The sequence below is a fragment of the Crinia signifera genome, chromosome 6, assembly GCF_055691185.1.
Source record: "Crinia signifera chromosome 6, ASM5569118v1, whole genome shotgun sequence".
In the NCBI taxonomy this organism is placed as follows: domain Eukaryota; kingdom Metazoa; phylum Chordata; class Amphibia; order Anura; family Myobatrachidae; genus Crinia; species Crinia signifera.
The window spans coordinates 247730248-247756121 of NC_139222.1; the positions used below are offsets into that span (position 1 = coordinate 247730248).

The window sequence follows — 25874 nt, forward strand, 5'->3', positions numbered from 1 at the left end:
TATTGTTCAGTGACCTCACTGGGTCCGAGGCTGTGCATGAAGTCACCGATGGTATAGTCAGACTGATCTGCATGCACAAACGTGAGGGGGGCGGGGCGTTAACGATGTGCAAAGATATTTAAAGATATCTGTGATTTTCAAAATATCTGCTAAAAATGCCAGCGTCGCTCACATTTGTTTTATAAATTCAAATTAAAATTGTGTAAAAAAAGATTTACTTAAAAGAAAAAAGAAAAAGTATGCGTTGCAGGTCATTCTGAATATAAAAAGGTTTGCTTGATCATTTTTTACTTGTCTAGTGTGTATGGAGCATTATTCTCAGTCAAAGACTATCAGATTCTTTATAGTCTAATTTTCATTTGTAGTTCAGTTCTTTGGTATTCCTCAGAGACCCAGACTCCCTATTATAGCCTTGTTTTATTTGGCTGAACCATTTAGCATGTACTTGGAAACATAGAATGTGCCGGCAGATAGGGGCAGACTACATGGGCCAAATGATTCCTATTTATTTATGTATTTATAAACCTATGTGTAGGTTTTCCTCAGAACATGCATTATTGCACACAGATGGTAAAGACATTTTTACTCCATTAGTTATTAATTATCAGACTCAATTCTGCGAAGGGAGCTTGTCTTTCACAGATTTTATTCGTTCAGCTATTTGTATTGTGTTGCTGAGGAATCATTTATCTTGTATGTATAATTGTCCTCTGTATCTTTATGCTGATTTATTATGGACACTTATTTCATATCACAGGTTGGTGGTTGATTTATGAATAAATTGACCATTTATTTATTCATACTGTCATCCAGCTGTACTAGGAGGTTGTGTGTTCATACCATCAGATATTGTGACTACTTATTTTACATGGAAGTTGGCCGTTCAGTCAGAATGGTCGACATAAAAAAGGCCAACATGAGTTTTCCACTATTTTTTTTAACCCTTTTTCATGCTTAACCATCCACTGGCTCAACTGTGTCAAAGCATGGCAAACTAAAGCCCCGTACACACGGGGGAGATATATTGCTGAGCAATATATTGCCCAGTGTCTCCTTTACATCGAGCGACCAGAGATGGTTGCTGATGAAAGGGAACCTCTGCCGGGGGAGCCGCAGAGGTAATCAGCTGGTCGCAGGAGCAAGCTCCTGCGACCAGCAATTAGAACGGGGCTGAAAACGGGAGCGCGCACCCGGCGATTTATCGCCGGGACACACTCCCATCACTGGCAATATGGTCGCCTGCGTCTATATTTCCAGCGATTTCAGCCCCTATCGCCCCTGTGTGTACACAGTTTAAGAGAGCCAGGTGAGGGAACACCCTACATTAATCAGGTGTCGAAATCGGACACACAACAACCTAAAATGTTGCGTATATAAGGGAGGACAGGAATACTGATCAAGTTTAAAGTAGAGTAGCCCTATACAAGCTTTTAACATAAGATAAAAAGTAATGTAGAGGATATGCAGAGTAAATTACCAGGAGAATTGACCTTTGATGATGGATTATGGGCCTGATTCTGCTTCACTTGCAAATCAAATTCATTCTCTAATGGACAAAACCATGTGCACTGCAGGTGGGGCTGATGTAACATGTGCAGAGAGAATTAGATTTGTGTGGGGTTTGTGCTTCAAACTGATATCTATATTGCAGTGTAAAAATAACACCCAAATCTAATGCTCTCTGCACATGTTACATCTGCCTCACCTGCAGTGCACAAGGTTTTGTCCATTAGAGATAGCGAATTTCCTTTTGCAAGTGAACCAGAATCAGGCCCTATATGTGCTCTCAGATACTTGCAAGATGCTATAGTGTAGGACATTACCTGTGATTCATACTTTAATCTCCGGATCACTTCTTCTTTAAATGGCAGAACCTCAGTGGGCGTGTCTTTACAGGGAAACATAGCCATAGTTTCTGGTCCGTAGCCAGCGGGGAAGTTTGGAAACGTGGAAGGGTTGAGGAATTCGCTCCTGGCGCACAAGTATGCTTCTCCTCGGAGCAGTGAAATTACCGACCAGGTCACTGGGGCTACGATCGCTCTCCCAACGATAGACCCAAACAATAAGAATGTAGCCGGAGCAGAACAGTTCTTCATCACCCTTTTTCGACATTCGGCTACTAGATTCCACGTGTGGTTGTTTAACATGATCCCTATGAGAAATAAGACAAGCGCTGGGACTCCAATGGCAGCCAGTCCATACAAATAGTTCCTCTTCGGAGAACAAGGGCAGTGGAACGCCACCACTGAAAATATTTCCTGGCTGCCCACGGTTCCCAATGCAATCAGTCCATTAAATATCATCACATCTTTACTCTTGAAAAACAGGGCTAAGAATTTAAAATTTTCTGTTATTATGGCGGCCATCTTTCTTCTGTAGTTTTAAGATCCAAGTATTTGAAATAAAAAAATAAAATAAAAAATGTATTCTTTATTCTGTGAAGAAAGAAAAATATTTTAACTGCCAGCTGAAACAATTCACCAAAATGGTTTCTGTAGCATCATTTCGTAAATCTATTTTTAGTACAGGGTGGCCAACCCAATTCCTCTGACATCCCCTCCCATCTCTGTTTCCTTCTGATTTCTGCTTGCGGTCCCTACCAGAGGAATAATCTCTGGAGATACTGATGATGTAAATGGGAACGAGAGAAACAAATAAGGGAAACACCTAAACCAATGAAAGTTCTAAACTAGAATATATAAAGAAAAGAAAGTTTTGTTTTAAGGCTGGAACGTGTAAAATAATGGAACCGGACTGGTCCCCGGATTGCCGCACAGGTTTCAGTCAAACTGTGTGAGGGATGCCTGTCCAGGAGGAAGAGTGGATGCCTGTGACCTGTCACCAAAGACACAGGGACGGAGAGATTACAGCCTCCCTGTATGCTCCCGGAGCAGTCCGGACCATACGAGGAGGCAGAAATCTCTCCTTCCTCATCCTACCCCTACACGTTCCAGAATGGCACAATTTGATGAATGGAGCCTGTCTGGTCCGGTGTTCTGGTCCAGGTTTTTAATTGAAAGTTAATAGTGGGAGCACTCCAGGAATTTTAAAACTATATCAGGGGCAGATTTTTTAAGCCCAGTGAAGTGATAAAGTGTCTGGTTTTTATCACCGGCCAATCAGCTCCTACCTGTCATTTTTCAAACCAAGCCTATAACTTCACAGTTAGGAGCCGATTGGCCAGTGATAAAAAAAACAGACACTATCACTTCACCGAGCTTAATAAATATGCCCCTAAGAGTGAACACCTGTGAAAATAAAAATTTGGAGTGGTGGAGTCCCTGTGGTGTACCTGCCTGTCCCTACCTCTCAGATGCACAAGATGCATCTGACATGTAGTTGGTTGCAGGCAGGTTAGTACCAGGCACGAAACAAGTTGGGGCAGAGGAGGACTCCTGCACCGCTAACCCGACCAACTTACAGTGGCAAAAAAAACACATCGCCCTGGGATCCCGGGTGAACACTTGCTGCGTCCCACTATAGATGGGACTAAAGCCAGATGCCGCGGCTACCAACTACATCAAACAGTCACTGAGCTGCACCGCATGTGTCTGAGAGGTAGGGACAGGCAGGTACACCACGTGGACTCCACCACTCCAAAGGAGTGTAAACAGGGTATGGGTAAAAACCAGACCAGGACAAGACCCCGGACGGCACATAAAAATCTGCAGTCAGGAGCTTGTAGCGTCCGGTCCGGGGGGGGGGGGGGGGGTGTCCTGTCTGGGGGAGAATAAAGCCTCCCTGTAAGGTCCGGCCATGTAGCAAATACCGGACGGTCCGGACCACACGGGGAGGCTGTAATCTCCCCTTCCCATGTCCCCACGGACGGGACACCACAATCTCTGGACTGCATATTTTGATGTCCGGTCGGGCAGTCCGGAGTTTAGTCCGGGTCCGGTTTTTACATAGTCCCGTGTAAACACTGTTTTAACAAAGGTTTTCACAGGTGTTCACTCTTAATTTGGTATAGTTTTAAAATTCCTAGAGCGCTCCAATAAACCTTTATAGCTGTGTACACACGGGGGTGATAGGGGCTGATATTGCTGGCAATATGGTCACCAGTGACCATATTGCCAGTGATGGGAGCGCGCTCCCGTTTTCAGCCCCATTATAATCGCTGGTCGCAGGAGCTTTCTCCTGCGACCAGCTGATTACCTCTGCGGCACTGCCCGGCAGAGGTTCCCTTTCATCAGCGACCATCTCTGGTCGCTGATGAAAAGGAGACACTGAGCAATATATCTCCCCAGTGTGTACGAGGCTTAAGACATGTATATTATTGGAGCTGCCAAAAGACACTGAGCGTGGTACACTCATCTTTAATACAGGTTTTTACTCAGTCCTCTATAAAGCTTAATTTGAAAGAAAGAAAGTTTAGTTTGGTCATAAACCAGGCAATGGAAGTTTTGCAGTGGTAGCTGCTGCAGTATTAATATTGGGGGCAATCAATCATCCACAGCACTGGCTCCTGTGGTCATGAATTAGAGAAGATTGGAGCATAACGAGAGATCTAAAGCACGAACTGAATCAGCTTCAGCCATTTTACAGGCTGGGTTTGTAAAATGGCAGAAACTGATTGTTAGGGCTTTATCTCTCCTCATGAATATCTCCCTTCATAGCATATACTGTATAAAATCTGTGAATTCACCAGCGGACACATAAGTGGTGTCTGGCTGATGGAGACATTGGACAAGTACATTACATGACCCCTTAAGCTGGTCACACACTGACTGATGCACTCGCTCAGCATTGGGATCATATGAGTGCCTGTTATTGCAGTTGGCAGATGCCTGCAAATAGCATTTACTTACATAGCACCAGCACATTCATTCACTTGTACTTTACAGTGGGGAACAGAAAAGTAAAAAAAAAAATGACTGGTTAACCCTTTGAGTGCCAAGGGAATTTGTCTAAATAGATGTGAAAATTGCCAAGTAAAAAATTTTTGTTCATCACAATGACCAGTAACGTTTACCTCATACTTTTGCCTACTTTCAATTTCATCTCTCCGGGAGAAGCCCGGAGAGGCAACACGTCAGGGAGGCGGGAGCAAGGCTGACATAACTTGCCCCCCCCCCCCCCCATACCAGAAAACTCCGTGATTCGCGGGCCGCGGCGGAGAGGATGCGGGGCTTAAATGCTGCGATCGCGTAATTTTAGCCCTGCCCTCTCTCCGCGGACCCATGATTTCCGGTAATTAAACCAGCGGGCAAGGGGGGAGCAGGGGCTATCTCTAGAAAACGGGAGACTTGCCCACCTTCCCGGGGAACTGGGAGAAGTACACGATTTCATTGCGGGAGGTTAGGAAAGCCTGGTTTACCTTATATAGGAAATATCTTTTTATGCAACATTTTTTTAAATTTGAATTTATATAACAAATGTGAGCAACGCTGCCATTTTTAGCTGATATTTTGTGCATATCATAAATATGTTGACACTCAAAGGGTTAATAACAGACAGGATAGAGGACCAGGTCAGGGATAGCCAACTCCAGTCCTCGAGAGCTACCAACAGAATCACAAGTGAAGTATTTAGCTCCACCTGTGGATCTTTTAAAATGCATTAAGGTGCCCATAGATGGTCCGTTCATTAGATCCGTTCGGCACTTATATAGTACACATCACATCGCATTGCATGCCTTGTGCATGCAATGCGATGCGATGAACAGCTAGTACAAAAAGTATGTGCAGCACATATTTTGTACCGTACGATGAGATGCGCGGGCATCTCATAGTACAGAACGGACGGTCCGGGAATGGACCATCTATGGGCACCTTTAGTCAGTAATGAGTGCACCTGTGAGGTGAACTGGAAAACATGAACTGCTGGTAGCTCTCGAGCACTGTAGTTGGCTACCCCTGCTATAGGGGGAATAAACAGATTTCAGTGAACCTGATTTAAAAACAAGGCCACCAAAATATCTTACCTGAATAATTCCCGACATGCAGACATGCTTAGAGCTGCACTACAGTATTTGTGCATGGGCCACCAACTTTAACTCAGCAACACAGAACAGTACTGTACGCTGACCTCAGCATTAGCCATACAATGTAGTGTGTAGACTCTTATGGGCAGAGCATGCCACCATCTTGTTCTTCCCCAGTTAGTGCTCCTCTCTGCTCCCTTGTCCACTCTAAAGACCCCCCAAACACTTGGTCAAGGTATCGCATGTGATACCTCTTGAAATGACCTGGCAGCCCCCTCGCTGCTAAATCGCAGGCAATACATCGAATGCAATATCCCAGCATAGGATGTATCAACTCCTGATAGCTTCAGTGCGTACCGTACTTGCCTACTGACGGAAGTTGTTGGACACTCATCATTTTTCAGGCAGTTCCTTTGCACCACTAAAAGAATTGGGAAATCTCCGGCATCCCGCCCACTACCTAATGAAGTGGGCAAGATGGAGAGGTGATATGGGGAATCTCAGGTCCATATGGATGGTGCAGGGATAGAATGACGTGATTCGGACCAGCAAATCATGGCATTTTGAACCATTAGGAGTGGACCCTAATAATGTGAAGATCTGGCACACCCCCAAAGCGGTCAGTAGCATCTCCTCCCCAAGCTTCTCCTGGTAAGGAGAAGAGTAGGCAAGCACGCTTCAATGCGTTGTCCTACCATGCCCCGGTGATATGGTCTACAACTGTAATATGATCATTGAGGGCAGATGCTAGTGTGACACGGATGGATTCAACACGTTTAATAATAGCGTATTACAAAATGCATCTGCTTTAGCTTACTTTCTAGGAAGGAAGTTTGTTGTGCAAAGTCTAATGGTGCCCATCCACGCTACGCTTTTTTGGTCCTATTTGATTTGATTTTGACTACATGCGATACAGTACAAAAAGGATGTGCCTGCACATCCTTTTTGTACTTTACTATATCGGGCTCCCGGGGACGCGCATCGCGTCGGATCTGAACACGGCAGACACTTAACACGCCGCGATTATCGTATATGCGATGCGTTTTGTACTTAAAAAGTACAAAACGCATACGATAATCGTAGCGTGTATGGGCACCATTAGAAAAGTGACCTTACATCGCTCTGTGTGTAGGGGCCATAGTCATGCGCGGCAACGATAAATCTAGTCAGATCATCAGTGTTCTCATCAGAGAACACTATCCCTGACAGATCGCTCAGCACTCATTGCTGTGCAGCGCTGTGTGAGGAGCAATCTTGCGGAGCTCGCTCTGCGAGCATCACCACGTGTGTAGGCCCCCTAAGATCACCAATATCTCAAAACATACAGACAAAATACAATTTGTGGGAGTCACCAACCATAAGGCGCATGTAAAAGTTTGTGTGGTATTCCTTATTCAGGCAATACGATACTTCAAGCTATGAATTATCTTGGTTCCTGTTGAATGGACTGTCCTGGTTGTATGTCCCTCAGCAGCATATGCAGAACAAATGGGATACGGTCATTGAGTCACCAGCAAGTTGTTAGTCATTAGGTCGACATGCATTTAGGTCAACATGGGGTTTTTCACTGTTTTTTTTTTGAGTTGACAGGCGGTATTTCATGCCCTACCATGCACTAGGACGTGGTGGGAAAATAAAATAGTGTGCCGAGCGTAGCGAGGCACCGAGCCCGAAGCATGGCGAGTGCAGCGAGGCATGTGACCTTTAACCTGTGTCCATGTCGACATTCGGGTAAAAAAACAGTGAAAATCCCCATTTCGACCTTTTTACCGTCAACCTTATGATCCCGTCGACTTAACCCATGTCGACCTAGACGCATGTTGACCTAATGAGTTGTTAATGTCTAACAACTTGCTGGTGACCAACTGATCCACACCCGAACAAACGGAAGGGTTTGCAGATATACATATGTTATAGATCCACCAAAAGCACAATAGTTTTGTGGGCGTACCCAACTCTCGGCAAGTGTTGTAGCATATAGGAACATATCGGTTTCTTTCGTAGTCTTCTTCTTCTCTATTCTTGCCGCAGGTTCAATCGGTGTCTTTGTGTTTGTGAAGAATATAATGTGTAGAATGGTTTTCAATTCAGTGAAACACCCAAGTGAAGAAGATGAAGAGGTGGAATGTGCGTACCTCACTCAAAGTTAAGTGGTAGAAAAGAACATACAGGATTGAAATATCGCAGCATACACTGGGAAGGACAGAGGGGTACATTTAGGAATCTGCATTATGGATGAGTAGGGATATCAAAGCCGTTATCCCCCACTTATGAAGGAGAAGTGTGCGGGTGTTGTGGGCAATGTATAAACTGTCTGCAGCCCCGACCATTTCAACACTTGCTGCAAATTTATCATCTGCAGATGTCATTGTCCATACACCGCAGCAGAGACGGCTCGGTCTTTGGCTGTGGTGGCTGTCAGCTCCGCAGGAGATTTCTTGGCACAAGCCAGATCTTGTGCATGTCCAGTGGAGTCATACCCTTCCGTTGCATAACTTAAGATGCCGATACACCGTGCGATAGCACCATGTGATGCCCGCTCCCATCGCACAGTATGTGCTGCACATACTTGTTGTACTGCCCATGGATCGCATCGCACGCAAAATGCATGCGTTGCGATGCAATCCAGCCCATAACGGGTGCGATCATCGTACCGTGTATGGAAACCTTAAGTCTTGAGGCTTGTCCTCTGACCCTGCCACACGCGTTGACCATCTCTGCTTGCCTACATCCTGCCATCAACCCACCTCCCACCTGCTTGCACCTCAGTTAATCTGTCTGTTGCTCCTTCCTACTAGATTATAAGCCATACTTGCCTACCTGACCCTCTCCATGAGGGAGAAAATGCTCCGTTCCTGGACTTCCCTGGTAATGTATGATTGCCATCACCTGTGGGGTGCTAGTTAGTTGATAAGAAAGGTGTCACCACAGGTGATGGCAATCATACATTACCGGGGAAGCCCAGGAACAGAGCATTTTTTCCCTCATGGAGAGGGTCAGGTAGGCAAGTATGGTCCTCACTACTTACATTTAAGCTGTAATGTGTATTGAACTGTGGCATTCATGTTACCTGTAATCTATTTCTGTTATGTATTTACTGTAAGTTTTCTCCCTGTACTGTTCCTTTGTATGGTACTGTGAAACACTTGTGGTGTCTTATAAATAAAATATTATTATTATAATTAATTACAGCGAATCAGCATTAAGCTGATGCACTCTAGCAGGGAGGAGTTTATTCTACTGCTTCGGTAGAATTTGTCAGTGGGGCTTTCTGCAGCGCCTCAGTAAAGAGGTGAAATAGGAAGCCTTACACCCTCACAACATGTGCCGCTATACTGCATTTACCCCGGAATCTGCTAATTTTAAATATTTAGTCACGCACCTGTCCTTACACGGTCACAAAACATGTGAGTATCCTGAGTGCTGCAGGCTCAGATATACAATAGGCAGGATGACTTCGCTAACCCCAAATTCTAAAAGCAGAGGCAAAACTAGCAGATCCAGGAAAACACCTACTGCATACTTGCCTACTTTTGAAAACCAGTTTCAGAGAGATTACAGTTGGTAGTAGAATTTTGCACAGTGCCCCATTTAGGGGGTGTGTCATGCTCCACCCAAAGGGCGTGTCTAGTTCCATATATGGAGAAATTGTGAAAAGAGATTGTGAACTTGGCACCTAGAAGTGTGGGTGTGTACTGCTACATCTGAGAGGAATCTTGTAAAATGACAAATGCAAATGTAGATGATCCCACAGCAGTTAAGCTGCCCATACACGGTTCGTTTAACGGATCCGTTCGGGACTTAAATAGTACACATCGCATCGCATGCCTTGTGCATGCGATGCGATGAACAGCTAGTACAAAAAAGTATGTGAAGCACATACTTTTTGTACCGTACGATGAGATGCGCGGGAGCGCGCATCTCATAGTACAGAACGGACCGTCTATGGGCACCTTTAGTAAGAGCTACCATACTTGGTAAAGTGCTGGGAAATGGTGCTGATGATTCAATGTAATACCATTTTCAGACCGCAAATGCCGTGTCACACACAGGTCCCATCCCCAGGGCGACACGGCATATGCGGTCTGAAAGCTCCGATACCGACCCGGCTTATTGCGGCACGTCACTGGGGGCACTTGGAGCTGACAGCGCTGCCTCCTCCATACTGTGAACAGGACCCGGGTCGCTCAACCCAGGCACCCGTTCACACTGCACTTGACACGGGTCATAGCTGTGTTTAACCCTGGTCATTTCCAGGGTTGAACTCCCGTGTTGCTCGACCCGAGGTGGCCCTTTCAAACCACACCTCGACCCGTGTTGGGGCCGCAAGGACACGGCAATAACCCGGGTCTAGAGTGCGATCTGAAAGCGTTATAAATGTATCTCTGTCTCATTCCTTTTCCCAAAAAGTGTAATGTGGGCTATGAGGGAGATTGCTAGACTAATGAGGGAGATTGCTGTTATTTCTGGGAGTCTCCTGCAGAATGCTGGAGGGTAGGCAACTTTGACCTTCTGTACTGGTCTGTTGACAAAGAAATCTATCCAACTCTATGTCATCCAGTGTTGTCCCCTCGGGAGAGGACAGCGTCTGATAAAGGATGAATAGGTGAATTTCACTTTCAAGTAGTAATAGGTTTCTAGCACAACAACGCCCAGAGCCAGGTATTTATTCTATGTTTGCATGCAATTGTCCTATTACATAACATGTAAAAAACAGGTTTGAAACACTATCCAGGATATTACCTGGGGGCGAAAATAACCTCTAGAAATTGGAGACATATAACCAGTTAATTATATAGCGCCCACATTCTGCAGCTCTGTACAGAGAATATTTAGCCATTCACATCAGTCCCTGCCCCAGTGGAATTTACAGGTATATTCCATATCACATGTACCCCCCTTCCCCCCACACACTAGGGTTAATGTTGTTGGGAGCCAATTAACCTAGCAGTATTAGGGATGGCCATCGCCGATTTGAAATCATCAATGGTTTAGAGAACCAGATGGTTTCCCTACATCGATGGCACAGCAAAACCGATGTCATAATAGATGACCATCGATATGTAAGACCATCAATGGTCACCCATTGTATAGTTTTAAACTATTGATGGCCAGTTGCACTTTTTCCATCGATGGCAAAGGCACCGCTGGTCATCCCTAAGCCGTATATGTTTGGATTGTTGGAGTAAACGCAGTACCCAGAGGAAACTCACACAAACACAGGGAGAATATATCAACTGTTGGCGCCATGGTGGAAATCTAACCGATTACCTTTAGAATGTAAGCTCTCACGAGCAGGGCCCTCTCTCCTCATGTGCTTTTATAAAAATATATCTGCCACTTTTAAACTTGCATCAGTGTCCTACTTCTCCTAATTTGCATTTGTACTGTGAATCACTATTTTCTTGTTTTTTGCTCGTCTATGTATTGTCAGGTGCTGCGGAACCCTTGTGGCGCCATATAAATAAAATATGCTAATAATGACCTCAGTGCTGTGAGGCAGTAATGCTAACCATTACACTGCGGGCCATGTTTAACACTTGCATTCCACTTATTGGACCATATATTCACTAGGGGGGAAACTGCACAAAGGCCCTTATTCAGATCTGATCGCAGTACAAATTTGTTCTCAAAATGGCCAAAACCATGTGCACTGCAGGTGGGGCAGATGTAACATGTGCAGAGTGTGTTAGATTTGTGTGGAGTGTGTTGAAACTGAAACCTAAATTGCAGTGTAAAAATAAAAGCAGCCAGTATTTACCCTGCACAGAAACAAAATAACTCACACAAATCTCTCTACACATGTTACATCTGCCCCACATGGTTTTGGCCATTTTGAGAACAAATGTGTACTGCGATCGGATCTGAATAAGGGCCATAGCATGAATTGTATAGAAAGGTTAACCACATAATTGAGGGGTAAAAACCTATGTACGATAAAAGGTAAACAACATTAATAATGTTATATATTTATATAGCACTTTTCTCTTAATAGGACTCAAAGTGCCGTACATTTGCCTTTACTGCACAAATAGAAAACGATCTTAACAGTGGAAATTAGTAAAATGCTGAGTAATCAGGAACGTCTTCAGTCTATTGGTGAAGGAAAATAGAGGTCTCTAGAATGGTGCAGGGAAGGGAGTTCCATAACCCCCATCCTGGGAGATTCTAGATACTGCTAGTTTCTTTATTAACAGTTTATTATAATATTATAAAACAGTCAAAGGAGGTAGGAGGGCCCTGCTCTCAATCTAATAGATACTGCAATCTGCAGATGCAGGACTATTATTTGAGCAGGGCCCGTACACCAGGGCGATTCCACGGCCATTTGTGTAGAAAATCGCATATAGTTGACTTCAGGTCCGATGCGCGGTCCCGTGAGAATCGCATCTGAGACTGAAAATTGCACAGGCTGCACTATGGATTTGTCGCATCGCCAAGCCTCTGGGAGGTTTATATCGCATACAATACAACGTATACAAAATACAGCATACAGTGTATTGTATACATCACTGCCGCTGGGGAAGCTGCCCGGAGATTCAAGGAAAATCCAGGGCGACTTCTCTAGTGTATGATCACCTAAAGCAGCGGTTCCCAACCGGGGGTACGCGCTGGTCTTTCAGGGGGTACGCAAACCAGTCGCCGCTAATGGCGGCTGCGTGACCCGGCACATGCGCAGGACGCCGGGTCACGCCGCCGCGGCTGGAAGGCAGTAAGACGGGTTGCTGGGGGTATGCGGCGCCGGCTTCTGAGGGGAGGAGAGTGCATTGCGCATCTCTCCTACCCCTCACCGTGCTTCCCTGTGACTGGGCCGCCCGTCAGCCAATCAGAGCTTGCAGGCCAGCAGCCAATCAGGAGCCGGCCCGCGAACTTTGATTGGCGGGCAGCCCAGTCACAGTGAAGGGAAGGAGAGATGCGCAGTGTGCTGTACTCTCCTTCCCTGAGAGAAGAAGGCAGCGGCAGCAGCTACAGTGACTGCAGGGGGACACTGGACTGCCCTCTCCCCGGCAGCAGCATCAATGGTGCATTGGCACTGTGGGGGCATATTTATTGCTGGCACTGTGGGGTGCATTGCTGGCACTGTGGGGGCATACCATATTGCTGGCACTATGGGGGCATACCATATTGCTGGCACTGTGGGGGCATACCATATTGCTGGCACTGTGGGGGCATATTTATTGCTGGCACTGTCGGGGGCATTGCTGGCACTGTGGGGGCATACCATATTGCTGGCACTATGGGGGCATACTTGTTGCTGGCACTGTGGGGGCATATTTATTGCTGGCACTGTGGGGGGCATTGCTGGCACTGTGGGGGCATACCATATTGCTGGCACTGTGGGGGGCATACCATATTGCTGGCACTGTGGGGGGCATACCATATTGCTGGCACTGTGGGGCATTGCTGGCACTGTGGGACATACTTGTTGCTGGCACTGTGGGCGCATACCCAGTACCATGGGGTCATACCTGGCACCGTGGTGGCATTCCTGTTTCTGGCACTGTGGGGGCATACGTGGCACCATTGGAGCATATGTGTATCTGGCACTTTTGGGGGCATATGTGTATCTGGCACTATTGGAAGTCTAACGTGATCCCTTGGAATGTCTGTTGCTTCAGTAATAGAGATTTGACAGTGTTCTGTTTCTGTTTTATATGCTGTCCGCAGAATGGGCTGAGCTTATATTGTGGTCAAGTGGTTGCACTTTTTTTTTTTCTTCTTGTCATTGCCAGTATGAACGCTATGTTTTATATTTGGTACCAGAATGATTTTTGTAGTATAAACTGGGCACTAGAATCTTTTTGGATATCATACATCAGCATGTTCTTAAATTCATCTGAAGACCACGGTGAAAATGGGGGAGTGACTTGCCCCTGTTAAGCCACACCCTTCAAATGAGAACACACCCCTTTTTAGGCCACGCCCCCTAAAATTCACGAGGGGGTACTCATAAATGAAAAGCCTAATCAAGGGGTACGGGAGAAAAAAAAAGGTTGGGAACCACTGACCTAAAGGAATCAAAAGCTGCTTCAAGTACAGTACATTGGGAACTGGTGATATTAGACATTTAGGGGGAAATTTAGTTGAGATTTCTATTCCAGATGGGAAGTTGCTATGGGCAACAAATCGGATACCATTTATGATATTTTTGAAGGTGCTAAATAATACCCCTTTCAGACAGACTACCTGGAATTTGCAACCCGGTACAATCCAGTGATTTTAATTTATTTATTACCAGTTATTTATATAGTGCATACATATTCCCCAGCGCTTTACAGAGAGTATTTGAACATTCACATCAGTCCCTGCCCCAGTGAAGCTTACAATCTATATTCCCTATCACGTATACACGCGCACACAGACATTCTAGGGTTAATTTGTTGGGAGCCAATTAACCTACCAGTATATTTTTGGATTGTGGGAGGAAACAGGAGTACCCGGAGGAAACCCACGCAAGCACGTGGAGAATATACAAACTCCACACAGTTAGAGCCATGGTGGGAATAGAACCCATGACCTCAGCACTGTGAGCCAGTAATGCTAACCATTACAACGTCCGTACTGTCACTTTTAGTGATCCAGGTCGATTGCAGGTGCTCAGGATCTCGAGAGTGAAATCCCAGGAAGACCCTTTCAGACATCCGCTGGTCCCGGTTTGTGGGACTGGGATTTTCGTGTATGTCTGAAAAGGTGTATAAATACTGTAAGTAGGTTCGGATTGGTTGCCCAATTTACTAATAACTCCCATCTTAGTATATTTCCCCCTTAAGGTGCGTATAAACTGGCAGATATATTGGCCGTTCGATTGAGTGACCAATATATCGATGCACCGTGGACCAGTGTGTACAAGCAAAATATGTTAACCATAGTTAACTCCCCTGCTGCATTCTGCAGGAGACTCCCTGAAATAGCAGCAATCTCCCTCTCTCCCTCATTAGTCTAGCAATCTCACTCATTTCACCTAGCCCACATTATACTGTTACATTTTTGGGGAAAAAAGGAATGAGAGACCGATACATTTACATTGAATCATCAGCGCCATTTCCCAGGACTTTACCAAGTATAGTATCTCTTACTAACTGCTTTGGGGCTCATCCACATTTGTATATTTTACAAGATTCCTCTCAGATGTAGCAGTACACACCCACGCTCTCCATATATTGAGCTAGACAAACCCTTTGGGTGAAGCATGACACCCCCCCCCCCCCTCCCTCAATAGGGCGCTGTGTAAAAGTCTCCTATCAACTATAATCTCCCTGAAACTATGAAACTAGTTTTAAAAAGTAGGCAAGTATGATGTGAATGGCGAAGTTCACAGATATACCAAGTCAGCTCTGCAACCCAGCCAATGCCCGATATAATGCCGCACCATGCTGTGTTTACAGGTGATCTGCCGACCAACCAGATCCTGCGGTCAGTCCGGAGGTTGGGCAGGGGGCGCACACAGCCACCACTGCTGTATTATGCAGACAGCAGTGGAGCTGGGGAGGAGATGAATGGATGCCTTTGCGTCATTCCTTCACCTGACGGACAGAGGCTGAGGTCAACCCAGCAGCTTTACCGGGTAAGTTGCAGGGGTTCCGGGTGATGGATTTCCCAGCGTTTGGAGAGGTCATCTCCAAGTGCCAGCTCAGGACCAGTCCGGCATTATGCCAGGGGAAACGCCGGTGTAAGAGTGGTATAACTGTCCTAGAAAAAGACTACAACACAGAGAATCATCACGGACACTCTACTAATCATTTCATCTAAACGGCTCTCATTGAATGACAAAAAACAATGATAGGGATGGACGGATATAGTTATCAAACACACCAGTAATTCCCAAGATACTGTTCTCTATAGACTTCCTAAACCATGTGCTCGGATACAGATCAACATCCTCAGTGGGTTTGCTTACTCTCAAATATTTAATTCTATTTTTCTTTAAAGCTCATAATGGAGTATAGATTTTTCCATTGTAAAATGCGGTAATGACACATGAACAAACCAATTGTTAAAGTGCATTGTAAAGGTGCATACACACGGTGCCATTTTGACTGTACTGTACACTTTCTAGTCAATGTGCTGCCTGCACAGACTATTTTTCTCTTGCGTTACTGACCTAGGAATGGCCATCGGTGCAGACGCCACTGAGGGCAATTCTGCACCCTGCCATCAATAGTGGTAAACTAGTTGATGGATAACCATCGATAGTTTTAGCTATCGATGGTCATCCATAATGAATGGCCTGTGGGCAAATCAGAACTTGGGGGCGGGACTTCTGGGTGTGGGGGTGGTGGAGCTATGCTCAGTGTCTCAGCACCTTGAGGGGGGGGGGGGGGGGGAGGAGAATCCGTTCTTCTCTTTTGTCATCGATGTAGGGAAACCATCTGGTTCTCCCCCATTGATGTCAAAAGTATTCAACATCGGCCGTAACCCATCAATGATTTTAAATCATCGTTGGCCATCCCTATACTGACCCCGTGGGGGTGCACATCGCAAGCTGTATACACAGAGTGCAATATGTACTTTGGACCTTATTCTGGTTGTGTGGAATCTGGGGGACTCAATCGGCTGTGAAATTTGCAGCCTTGCGAGTCCCCCAGAAACCAGCTGCACCCCCCCCCCCCCCCTTGCACAGTTGTGAATGGATGATTTTCATTATCATCCATTTGCAGCCTTGGGTGCGGGGGAGAAATCATTACAGGGTCTCGGTGATGATACCTCTGTGGTGTCTCAGATCTCAGAGTGCGGGAAGCGGGACTATATAGTCCATTTAGGTAGGAAACATAGTACTGTACATATCACACCATGTGTATAGCGTGCACTGCCAATGTGTGCTTCTGCAGGGTCAATATTGCAAGAAAATATAGACTGTGCAGGCAGCACAATCTTGACTAGAAAGTGTACAATCTATAGTACAGTAGCATGATAATCAGACATAGCCAAAATCGCATCGTGCATAGTCAAAACTGCAACCTTATGCTCTGTATATCTGGAAGAATGTGTTGCTGTAACTGTAGCTACCCAAATTAATGTTAAAAAAAATAATAATACGGTTATTATTATTACTAATTATTTTATCCAGCTATAGTCTATGTATTGTGGGGAGTAGGAAAGGAGGATCTGCACTTATTGAGGGCAATTCTTATATAGTGATACTGCAGTATATGCCAAATGGAAGCGTCACTAAATAATAGGGCAACTTATAAGATTCTGCACATCTACAGTACAAAAACATGATAGTTAACAAATTAGTCTGTTATAATGGGCCAGATGTATCAAGCTTCAAAAAGTGAGAACATTGAGAGTGATAAACAACCAGCTCCTACCTGTCATTTTTAAAACCCAGCCTGTAACATGTCAAATGCTGTAGGAGATGATTGTCTGGTTGTTTAGCATTCTCCATTTTATCACTTTTTGAAGCTTGATACTTCTGGCCCCTTAGTAATAATAAGGCTATGTACTATATCTTGGAGAGAGATAAAGTGAATAGAGATAAAGTACAAACCAACCAGCTCCTAATTATTTAAGCTCTGTGAATTGATAAAGTGGCGGGTAATTTATCACCAGACAATCAGCTCCTAACTGCCAAGTTACAGACTGGGGGGATGGGACGTATTAATCTTGGTGAAGTCATAAAGTGGGTGGTACGTTATCACTGGCTAATCAGCTCCTAATGGTCAAGTTACTGTCTGGGTTTGAAAAATGGCTGTTAGGAGCTGAGCACCTCTTGAGAAAGTACCAGCCACATTATTACTTCACCGAACATACTAAATCTGCCCCACAATTACTTAATAAACTGGAGAGTACCAGCCAATCAGCACCTAACTGCCATGTTACAGGCTGGGTTTGTAAAAAGGGCAGTGAGGAGCTGGATGGTTTACACTTCATCTCCATCCACTTTAGCTCTCTCAAAGATATAGTACATAGACCCCACAGACATCTTGCATCTGAACAACACAGGCGGTGCAGTCACTGGGATCAATGATCTCATTTCTTGCAGTATTGTCTGAGCAGTTTGCGTATCATGCCAGCAGCTGACTGAAGAAGGGAGGAAACTGATCATTAACAGGATATAACGGAACCACAGTCTATCACTTATATATTTCATGCCCTAGATATAACTTAAGAGCTCGTCAGTGTCAGTAATAGAATGCAAGCGTACAATTTAGACTATCTGCATACAATATATACAATTTAGACTATATAGTGCAGATCTGCACTATATAGTCAACACAGCCAAGACTTTCTGGCTGCGATACGGGAGCGCGCATCGGGATCGCAAGGGTTAAAACTCGTGCGATCTGCATGAGATCCAGATGAGATTTTGACTATATAGTCAAAATCTCATGCACATTGTACAAGTATCTCTGTCTATACATAATTCAGTTGCAGGCAAACATTTTATGGAAATATCCCTGTTTAGTAACAGATCCCACCAGCTACAAATGTAACAGCTCCTGTCCTTTCCAAGGCAGAGTATAAGTCACGGCAGCTGTGTATAGTTATTGGCAGACAGATAAAAGTTAGAATCTTGCACCCTGGAATCTGTCTGTAACATAATATATGTCCAGAGAAATGAAGTTTGGGAATAAGAGTGAAAAGTTAAAAATTGCTGCATGAATCATCTCCTGCGGACATGCAGTGTTCCCATTTCTATAAAACAGAAAAGCAGTAACTTGCAAAGAAGTTGTTTTCTCTGACAGCTGGCATCCTGCAGTGAGACGCCTGCACAGCCCCCATTGTATTACAGCACATGTAACTTACAGCACCTCAGATGCTCCTTCTGTCACCAGCACAGCACCCACTACCCAGACACGAGCTGCTGGTCAGACCGGGGAGAGCTCCGCAAGACTCTGTTCTGCACAGGGATTGCTGTCTGGGAATCCTCCAAGGGGCGTGTTCATAGGAAATGACATGCAGCCTAGACAAGAAAGGGAAAATCAATGGCACAACGCGGAGATCTAAGCACTGCTTTCCTATCCCTGCCCCCTCAAGCAAAGTACTAGTAGGCTTACCATATTATCCCTTTAAACCGGACGCTCGTGGATTACACAGGTTCTCTGGCTGCCTCAAAAACAGGTGAAATGCAGGCTTGAAGTCAGACAGCCACAGAACCTGTGTAACATGACCCATTCCATTAGGTACAGAATGCTCTACTCCTGGACGTCCCTCTCAATGTATGATTGCCATCACCTGTGTTGAAACACCAGTCTCATCAATAAACTAGTTCAAGGTGATCATACATTAAAAAAAGTCCAGGGAACAGAGCATTATGTATCTAATGGAATGTGTAATGTTTGAAGGTACTGTATGGTGTAATTTAGTGGTTCTCAAACTCGGTCCTCAGGACCCCACACAGTTCACGTTTTCCAGGTCACCTGACAGGTGCACTCATTACTCACTGACACATTTTAAAAGATCCAAAGGTGAAGCTAATTATTTCACTTAATTCTGTGAGGAGACCTGCAAAACATGCACTGGGTGGGGTCCTGGGGACTTTGAGAACCTGTGGTTCATTAATGTCACAGTTTGAAGGGATAGTATTTATTTATTTATCTATCAGTTTCTTATGTAGCGCAGCAGATTCTGTTGCGCTTTACAATTGTAGACAGTGATAAAACAAACTAAGTAACAATAGACAGACTTGGAGGTAAGAGGGCCCTGCTGCAAGCTTACAATCTATAGTATGATAAGCCTTTATTAGGTACTTGTTTCCTAGCACGGCGCCACCGATTTTAATTGTATGCAATCGGGTTGCAAAAATCGGGCCCATCGCATGCAACCAAGACGCGATCGACACGATTTTTTTACATTGGAACCAATGTTAAATGGTCCCTGAGACCCGAATTTACATTGGCCCCAATGTTAAATGCCCCCCAGACCCCATTTTTCATTGTATGCCCCCCCATGGTTAACGCCACGCCACGATCAACGTGAACCCGAAGCGTGGCGAGCGAAGCGAGCCCACGAGGGGGGGCAGTACGCGTCCTCCGACCTTTTCATACCCCCACTCTCCACGTCGGCGTCGAGTTGATTTTATATAGTGTGGCAAGCCACCGAGCCCGAAGCGTGGCGAGCGGACGCGCATTACTTCAGACGTATTACGCGTCCGCTCGCCACACTATATAAAATCAACTCCACGCCGACGTGGATAGTGGGGGTATGAAAAGGTCGGAGGACGCGTACCGCTGTGCTCGCCGCGCTTCGGGTTGGCGTTCATCGTGGGGTGGCGTTAACAATGGGGGGGCATTTGACATACAAATTACCCATCTGGGTGGCTATACAATGAAAAATTTAGTATGGGGGGCCATTTAACATTGGTTCCTATGTAAAATCGGGTCCATCGCATTGGTCACATTATAATGGACCCGATTTTAAACAGCCATTTAATATACAATGTAAAATCGGATTGGTTGCATCGCATGCCATTATAATGGCATGCAATAGACTCGATTTTTACATTGTCGGGAAAGCTGTTAAAAAGCCCGAAATCGGGTCAGTCGGGTCCCATCTCATACCTTAAGTTAAGGTATGCGATGGGACCCAATGGGCGCCCTGCTAGGAAACAAGTACCCTTTATTATTATTATCCAGGGTTGCCTACCTGACCCTCTCCTTCAGGGAGAAAATGCTCTGTTCCTGGGCTTCCCTGGTAATGTAGGATTGCCATCACCTGTGGCGACACCTTTTTTTTATCAATTACCTCGCTCCCCACAGTCCATCATACATGACCAGGGAAGTCCAGGAACAGAGCATCTTCTCCCTGAATGATAGGTAGGCAAACCTGTTATTATCAATGTTACTGTATGCCAGGGTTGCCTACATGACCCTCTCCTTCAGGGAGAAAATGCTCTGGTCCTGGACTTCCCTGGTCATGTACAGTATGATTGCCATCACCTGTGGGGAGCGAGGTAATTGATAAGATAGGTGTTTCCCCACAGGTGATGGCAATCATACATTACCAGGGAAGTCCAGGAACAGAGCATTTTCTCCCTGAAGTAGAGGGGCAGGTAGGCAACCCTGATGTATGCTGCTCATACAGAATGTCTACTTCAGGCATTCCCAGCATCAGTCCTCCATGGTCCAGGTTTTAGTAATATACATGCTTGAGCCCAGGTGAGTTAATTACATAATTGACTACTTTGTTTTTTGTCAGTGTCCGTGCATTAGTATATATGTGTCCATCATGTGTCAGCATCCAGACACAGTCCGGTAATTCAGTGTCCAGAGTCCGGATGGGTGGCGTTCCCAAACTATACATTGTCCGGGAATGTCCTAGCGGTGCCTGGCTGGACTGACTGACACTCAGCCGCATCACATGCTGGAAGGAGGTAGGTGTGCGACAGCCGTGGTGGGAGTGTTCCACTGAGGTGCCGCCGCTGAGCTACAGAGAGCAGCTCTATATCTATCTTGATTTATATTCATATAAATGTATATATACGTATGTATGGGCAGTACAGTTGCTGTAATGGTTAGCATTACTGCCTCAAAGTCATAGGTTCGATTCCCACCAGGGCTCTAACTGTGCGGAGTTTGTATATTCTCCCCGTGTTTGCGTGGGTTTCCTCTGGGTACTCCGGTTTCCTCCCACAATCTGAAAATATACTGGTAGGCTAATTGGCTTCCAACAAATAAACCCTAGTGTGTGTGTGTGTACATGTGGTAGGGAATATAGTTTGTCCCACCGGGGACTGATGTGAATGTTCAAATATTCTCTGTAAAGCGCTGCGGAATATGTGTGCGCTAAATATGTAACTGTTTAAAAATAATAAATATATACAGCAAGTAGCATTAAGTATATATTTGCTTAGGTGCCTGCTTTGGCCAAATAGCAGATGAAAGCGGCACTCACAAGATTGCGTAGGTAGGGACCCCACTGGCCTGCTTTGTTCAGGGGCCCATAATGCTGTTAAGGTGGCCCTGTGTTAGCGGCTGTCTGTGTGTCAGATTCTGTCAGTGTGTGATCATCTGTCTGCGTGTCAATGTGAGCGTTTTTCTATAAGTGCCTCAGCATCTGTTTGTATCTGTGTGTCAGCATCACCACCCCTGTCATTTTGAGGACACACCCCCTTTTGAGTGGTCACACACCCTTTTCCAAAGCACACTACAGTACACCCTAGGGTGAACACTAAGGGGCTGATTCTGCTTCACTCTGAGTGCTGGGTGTTCCCATGGGATAGTGGGCAGGCTGTGGTGTGCCGGGGGCAGGCGTCTGATGTCAGCCGCCCACCCTGTCATCGTCCTGCGCCTGCAAATTTAAGCCAGTCTCCATGTAGTTTTTACTATGATTCGGAGTCCTGCTGTGGCGCGGGAATGTTCAACAGTATATAAGAAGCGTTGGTGCAGCCAGTGGTCCGGTAACTCCTATAATTCCAGCAAAATTAATTTGAGACCGTTTTATGCAAGATTGGCAGACGCAATAGCAACAAGCTCAGGGTCAAGCGCCTGATCAGACCCCTGCAAATTTTCCTTTGTTCTCACTTGTTGGAGACAGGATATCATGGCTGAGTTCCATAATAGTAAGATTACCGGTCACCCGGGAGCCTCAAAGACTTTAAAACTCGTGTCTCAATCTGTTTGGTGGCCTAACATATTGAGAGATGTTAAGGTGTTTGTTCAGTCATGTCCAGATGTCTTGTCCATGCCAGTGGGCCAGCTTAATCCGTTAGAAACTCCTGTTAGGCTATGGTCTCACATCTCCATGAACTATTGTGGAGTTTCCATCTTTATCTGGCTTTCAAGTCATTTGGGTATTAATGGACCATTTTAGCAAAATGGGTCATTTTATTGCATTAACCCAGTTACCTTCAGCTCAGATTCTTGCAGGCTTATTTCTTCGCCATTTTTTCAGATTGCATGGGTTGCCCACAGACATTGTTTCCGATCGTTGACCTCAATTTATTGAGCAATTCTGGAGGGCATTTTGTAAGTCTGTTGAGATGAAACTCTTATGTTCAGGTATCCCCCTCAGTCAAGTGGACAGACTGGACGACTTAACCTATCAGTTAAGCAATACCTGCATTGTTATGCTTCTAAACTCCAAGATAATTGGAAATTTCCAAAAAATTTGCGGACAGGTTTAGACATCCTTGTTCCTTCAAGGTTGGGGGCAAGGTTTGGTTGTCTACCCGAAATATCAATTTGCGCCAAACATCAGCAAGGATAGGGCCGATTTTTTTTTTTTGGGCCATTCAAAATTATTAAGCAGGTTAATCCTGTTGCTTTCCATTTTGAGGGCCCAGGACTTTAACGATTGCCAATACCTTTCACTGCTCACTGTTAAAACCCTTTGTTTCCTCAAATACATTTCCTTGGGGATTAATCCAGTTTGGGTTCATGGGCAGCAGGAATTCCAGGTGGAGAGTTTTGAATTCTAAACTCTCTAGAGGCCAACTCCAATTCCTGGTTTATTGGAAGGGTTATGGGACCTTATTCTGGTTAACACACAGCGATGCGAACTTTCAGAGCGCTGCTTGTGTTTTTAAGCCAGCCCGCTGCTCACAATGCCGCCCTGCCCCCCTCGCACGCCGAATTTGCCCGCACGGCTGCAAATCGATGTTTTGCATAAACATCCATTCTCAGCCTTGGGGGCAAGGACCACATCATTCGATGGTCACTGACCATTGAATAATGTGGAACATGCATGCATATGTCTCAGCTATAACCGGGGGGGGGGTTTGGTAATAACATATAATGCATACACAACAATTTATTAACATGCCCAATACACATACAGCATACATACAAACACACACGCACTCCAGAAGCTTACATACATATACACAGGGCTATTTTTCAGAAGGCTCCAGCAGGGATTGAGGCCCTTATTATAGTTCACTCTTTCTGACAAAATATTTCTAAAGGTGCGTACACACGGGGAGATATATTGCTCAGTTTCTCCTTTTCATCAGCGACCAGAGATGGTCGCTCATGAAACAGAAAATGCCGGGGGAGCCCGGCAGTGGTAATCAGCTGGTCGCAGGAGCATGTTCCTGCGACCAGTGATCACTATAGGTGTAAAAACGGGAGCGCTCACACGGCGATATATTGCCGGTGCACACTCCCATCGTGGTCAATATGGTCGCTTAGCGACCATATTTCCCGCAATATTATACAAAAATCGCCCCCGTGTGTACGCACCATTAGATGGACAAAACCATGTGCACTGCAGGTGAGGCAGGTGTTACTTGTGCAGAGATAATTAGATTTGGGTGGGGTTTTACACCTGCCTCACCTGCAGTGCACATGGTTTTGTCCATCTAAGAAATATTTTGTCAGAAAGAGTGAACTAGAATAAGGGACTCAGTTCCTGCTGAAAAATAGCCCTGCATATACAATATACATACAAAAAACAAAGAGAGCACACACACATACAATACAGCACTAACCACGAGAGAAGTGGACAGGAGGAGAGTCTGCTTCTGGTGGGGTTCCACCTGCTCTTTAGCTCCCTCTGCTGCTGCCAGAGAGCTCTGCCAGTCCTGGACCTCTGTATGAGCAGCAACCCGTGCTCCCGTCTTTGTCACTACAATGCCCCTTAAAAGCAGAAGAGAGGGGGGATTGAGAGAGAAAGATGTGTCGGTGAGAGAGAGGAACAAGTTAGAGAGCGAGAGAAAGAGTTTTCAGGGAAAAAGACGGAAAGTGTGTCAAGGAGGAAATGAATGGGGTCCAAAAATGGGAGAGACTATTTGATCACCGCAAGGGACAGGTGTGGATGCATAGATGGACAAATGGACAGACGGAGAGATAAATGGACAGATAAGAGGGGCGCATAGATGGATAGGAGGGGGCCTGGCTAGAGAGGCAGGCTGGACCCTCCAACTATAGAGAGTGCAGGAGATGCAATGTTTATGGGGCCCGATGACTTGGGGTGGCCCAAAGGCTATCCCACTGCACCCTTCAAAGCTTTTGTTCTATTTTTGTATCTGTAATCACTGCCACCACAGGCTAGGTTGGCCCTCACCTCCACCCTGTATATCCATTATTGTGCCACCCTCTCCCCAAAGACCTAATTGTACCCTATGTACAAACAGAAGCGCATGCCGCCGACAAAGGGGTGAGCAGTAACTTATTACACTGAGACAAATTTGTGTACGGGATCTACAGAGTATATAAGGGCGAGATACTGCTACTGCCTTTATACCACAAACATTGCCAAGCTACTGCAAAGTGCGTGTGTGCTTACATGCTAAAAGGACTGGCTTCATCTATTCCTTCCGCTTATTAACCGCTTCCTCTGAGGACTACTACTATCTTCTTGCTGACAACATGCTTATATAAATGGTTATACTTAACTGTACATTTACAGAATAAGACTACACCAAATTTGGAGACCCAAATGTGCTACCTCATAGTTACAATATTTTATTCTTATTTTTATAAAAATGTTCTTATTTAGGATTTATTGCTAATGTTATGGTGATTGTGCTTTACATTTTTAATATCTATAAATGTATTATCTTGCATAAACAGTGAGTCCTACTTCATTTTGTTTGAGCAGAACTATTCGGAGTATAGATATACCTGCCAGCGCCCTATTGTGTCTTTTAATCTATTCTGTGAGTATAGGCGCACTCACAGGGACCCATGCAGCAGCAGGTATAATTTGTATACAATTCGTAATATAAACTATATCTAAACCACTGAGCGCCAGGTTTGGGGCCCGGAGAAGGTTTAGTAACCATCGTCCGGCCCACATACCCCCTTTCTTTTCCATAGCCATTGTTGTGCAATATTCTCTTCCCTGTATGTCCTTTATTATGCCACCTCTGCTGTTTTGCCAATATTTCCTCACCTTCCCTATCCCCCCCCCCAATAGCTTTTATTGCAGCTGCCGCTACCCCATTCAGGTTGTGAGCCCTGACTGTCACCATAATTGAGCATGTTGCTTACTGGCGGAGAGGACGAAGGACAAAGGTGAGGCTGCTTCATGTACATACTCTAGAACTGCAGTAGCTGCGGCACCA

The 25874-nt window shown here is 45.3% G+C and overlaps 1 protein-coding gene across 3 annotated transcripts in view; it reads right to left on the reverse strand.

Moving 5' to 3' along the window:
* CALHM2 (calcium homeostasis modulator family member 2) overlaps nucleotides 1-24349 on the reverse strand; it is a 30910-nt gene extending 6561 nt beyond the window's left edge. The window contains exons 1-3 of one of the 3 annotated variants that reach the window (XM_083149266.1): nucleotides 24297-24349; nucleotides 18674-18830; nucleotides 1824-2435 (exon numbers count right to left, since the gene is read on the reverse strand). In XM_083149266.1, the coding sequence (XP_083005392.1) occupies nucleotides 1824-2366 (543 nt within the window). In that variant the 5' untranslated portion in view covers nucleotides 2367-2435; nucleotides 18674-18830; nucleotides 24297-24349. Of the gene's footprint in view, nucleotides 1-1823; nucleotides 2436-18673; nucleotides 19095-24296 lie in introns of those variants that run through there. The other 2 variants (XM_083149268.1, XM_083149265.1) reach the window with 2 other exon arrangements.
* Between the last annotated feature and the right edge of the window lie 1525 nt (nucleotides 24350-25874).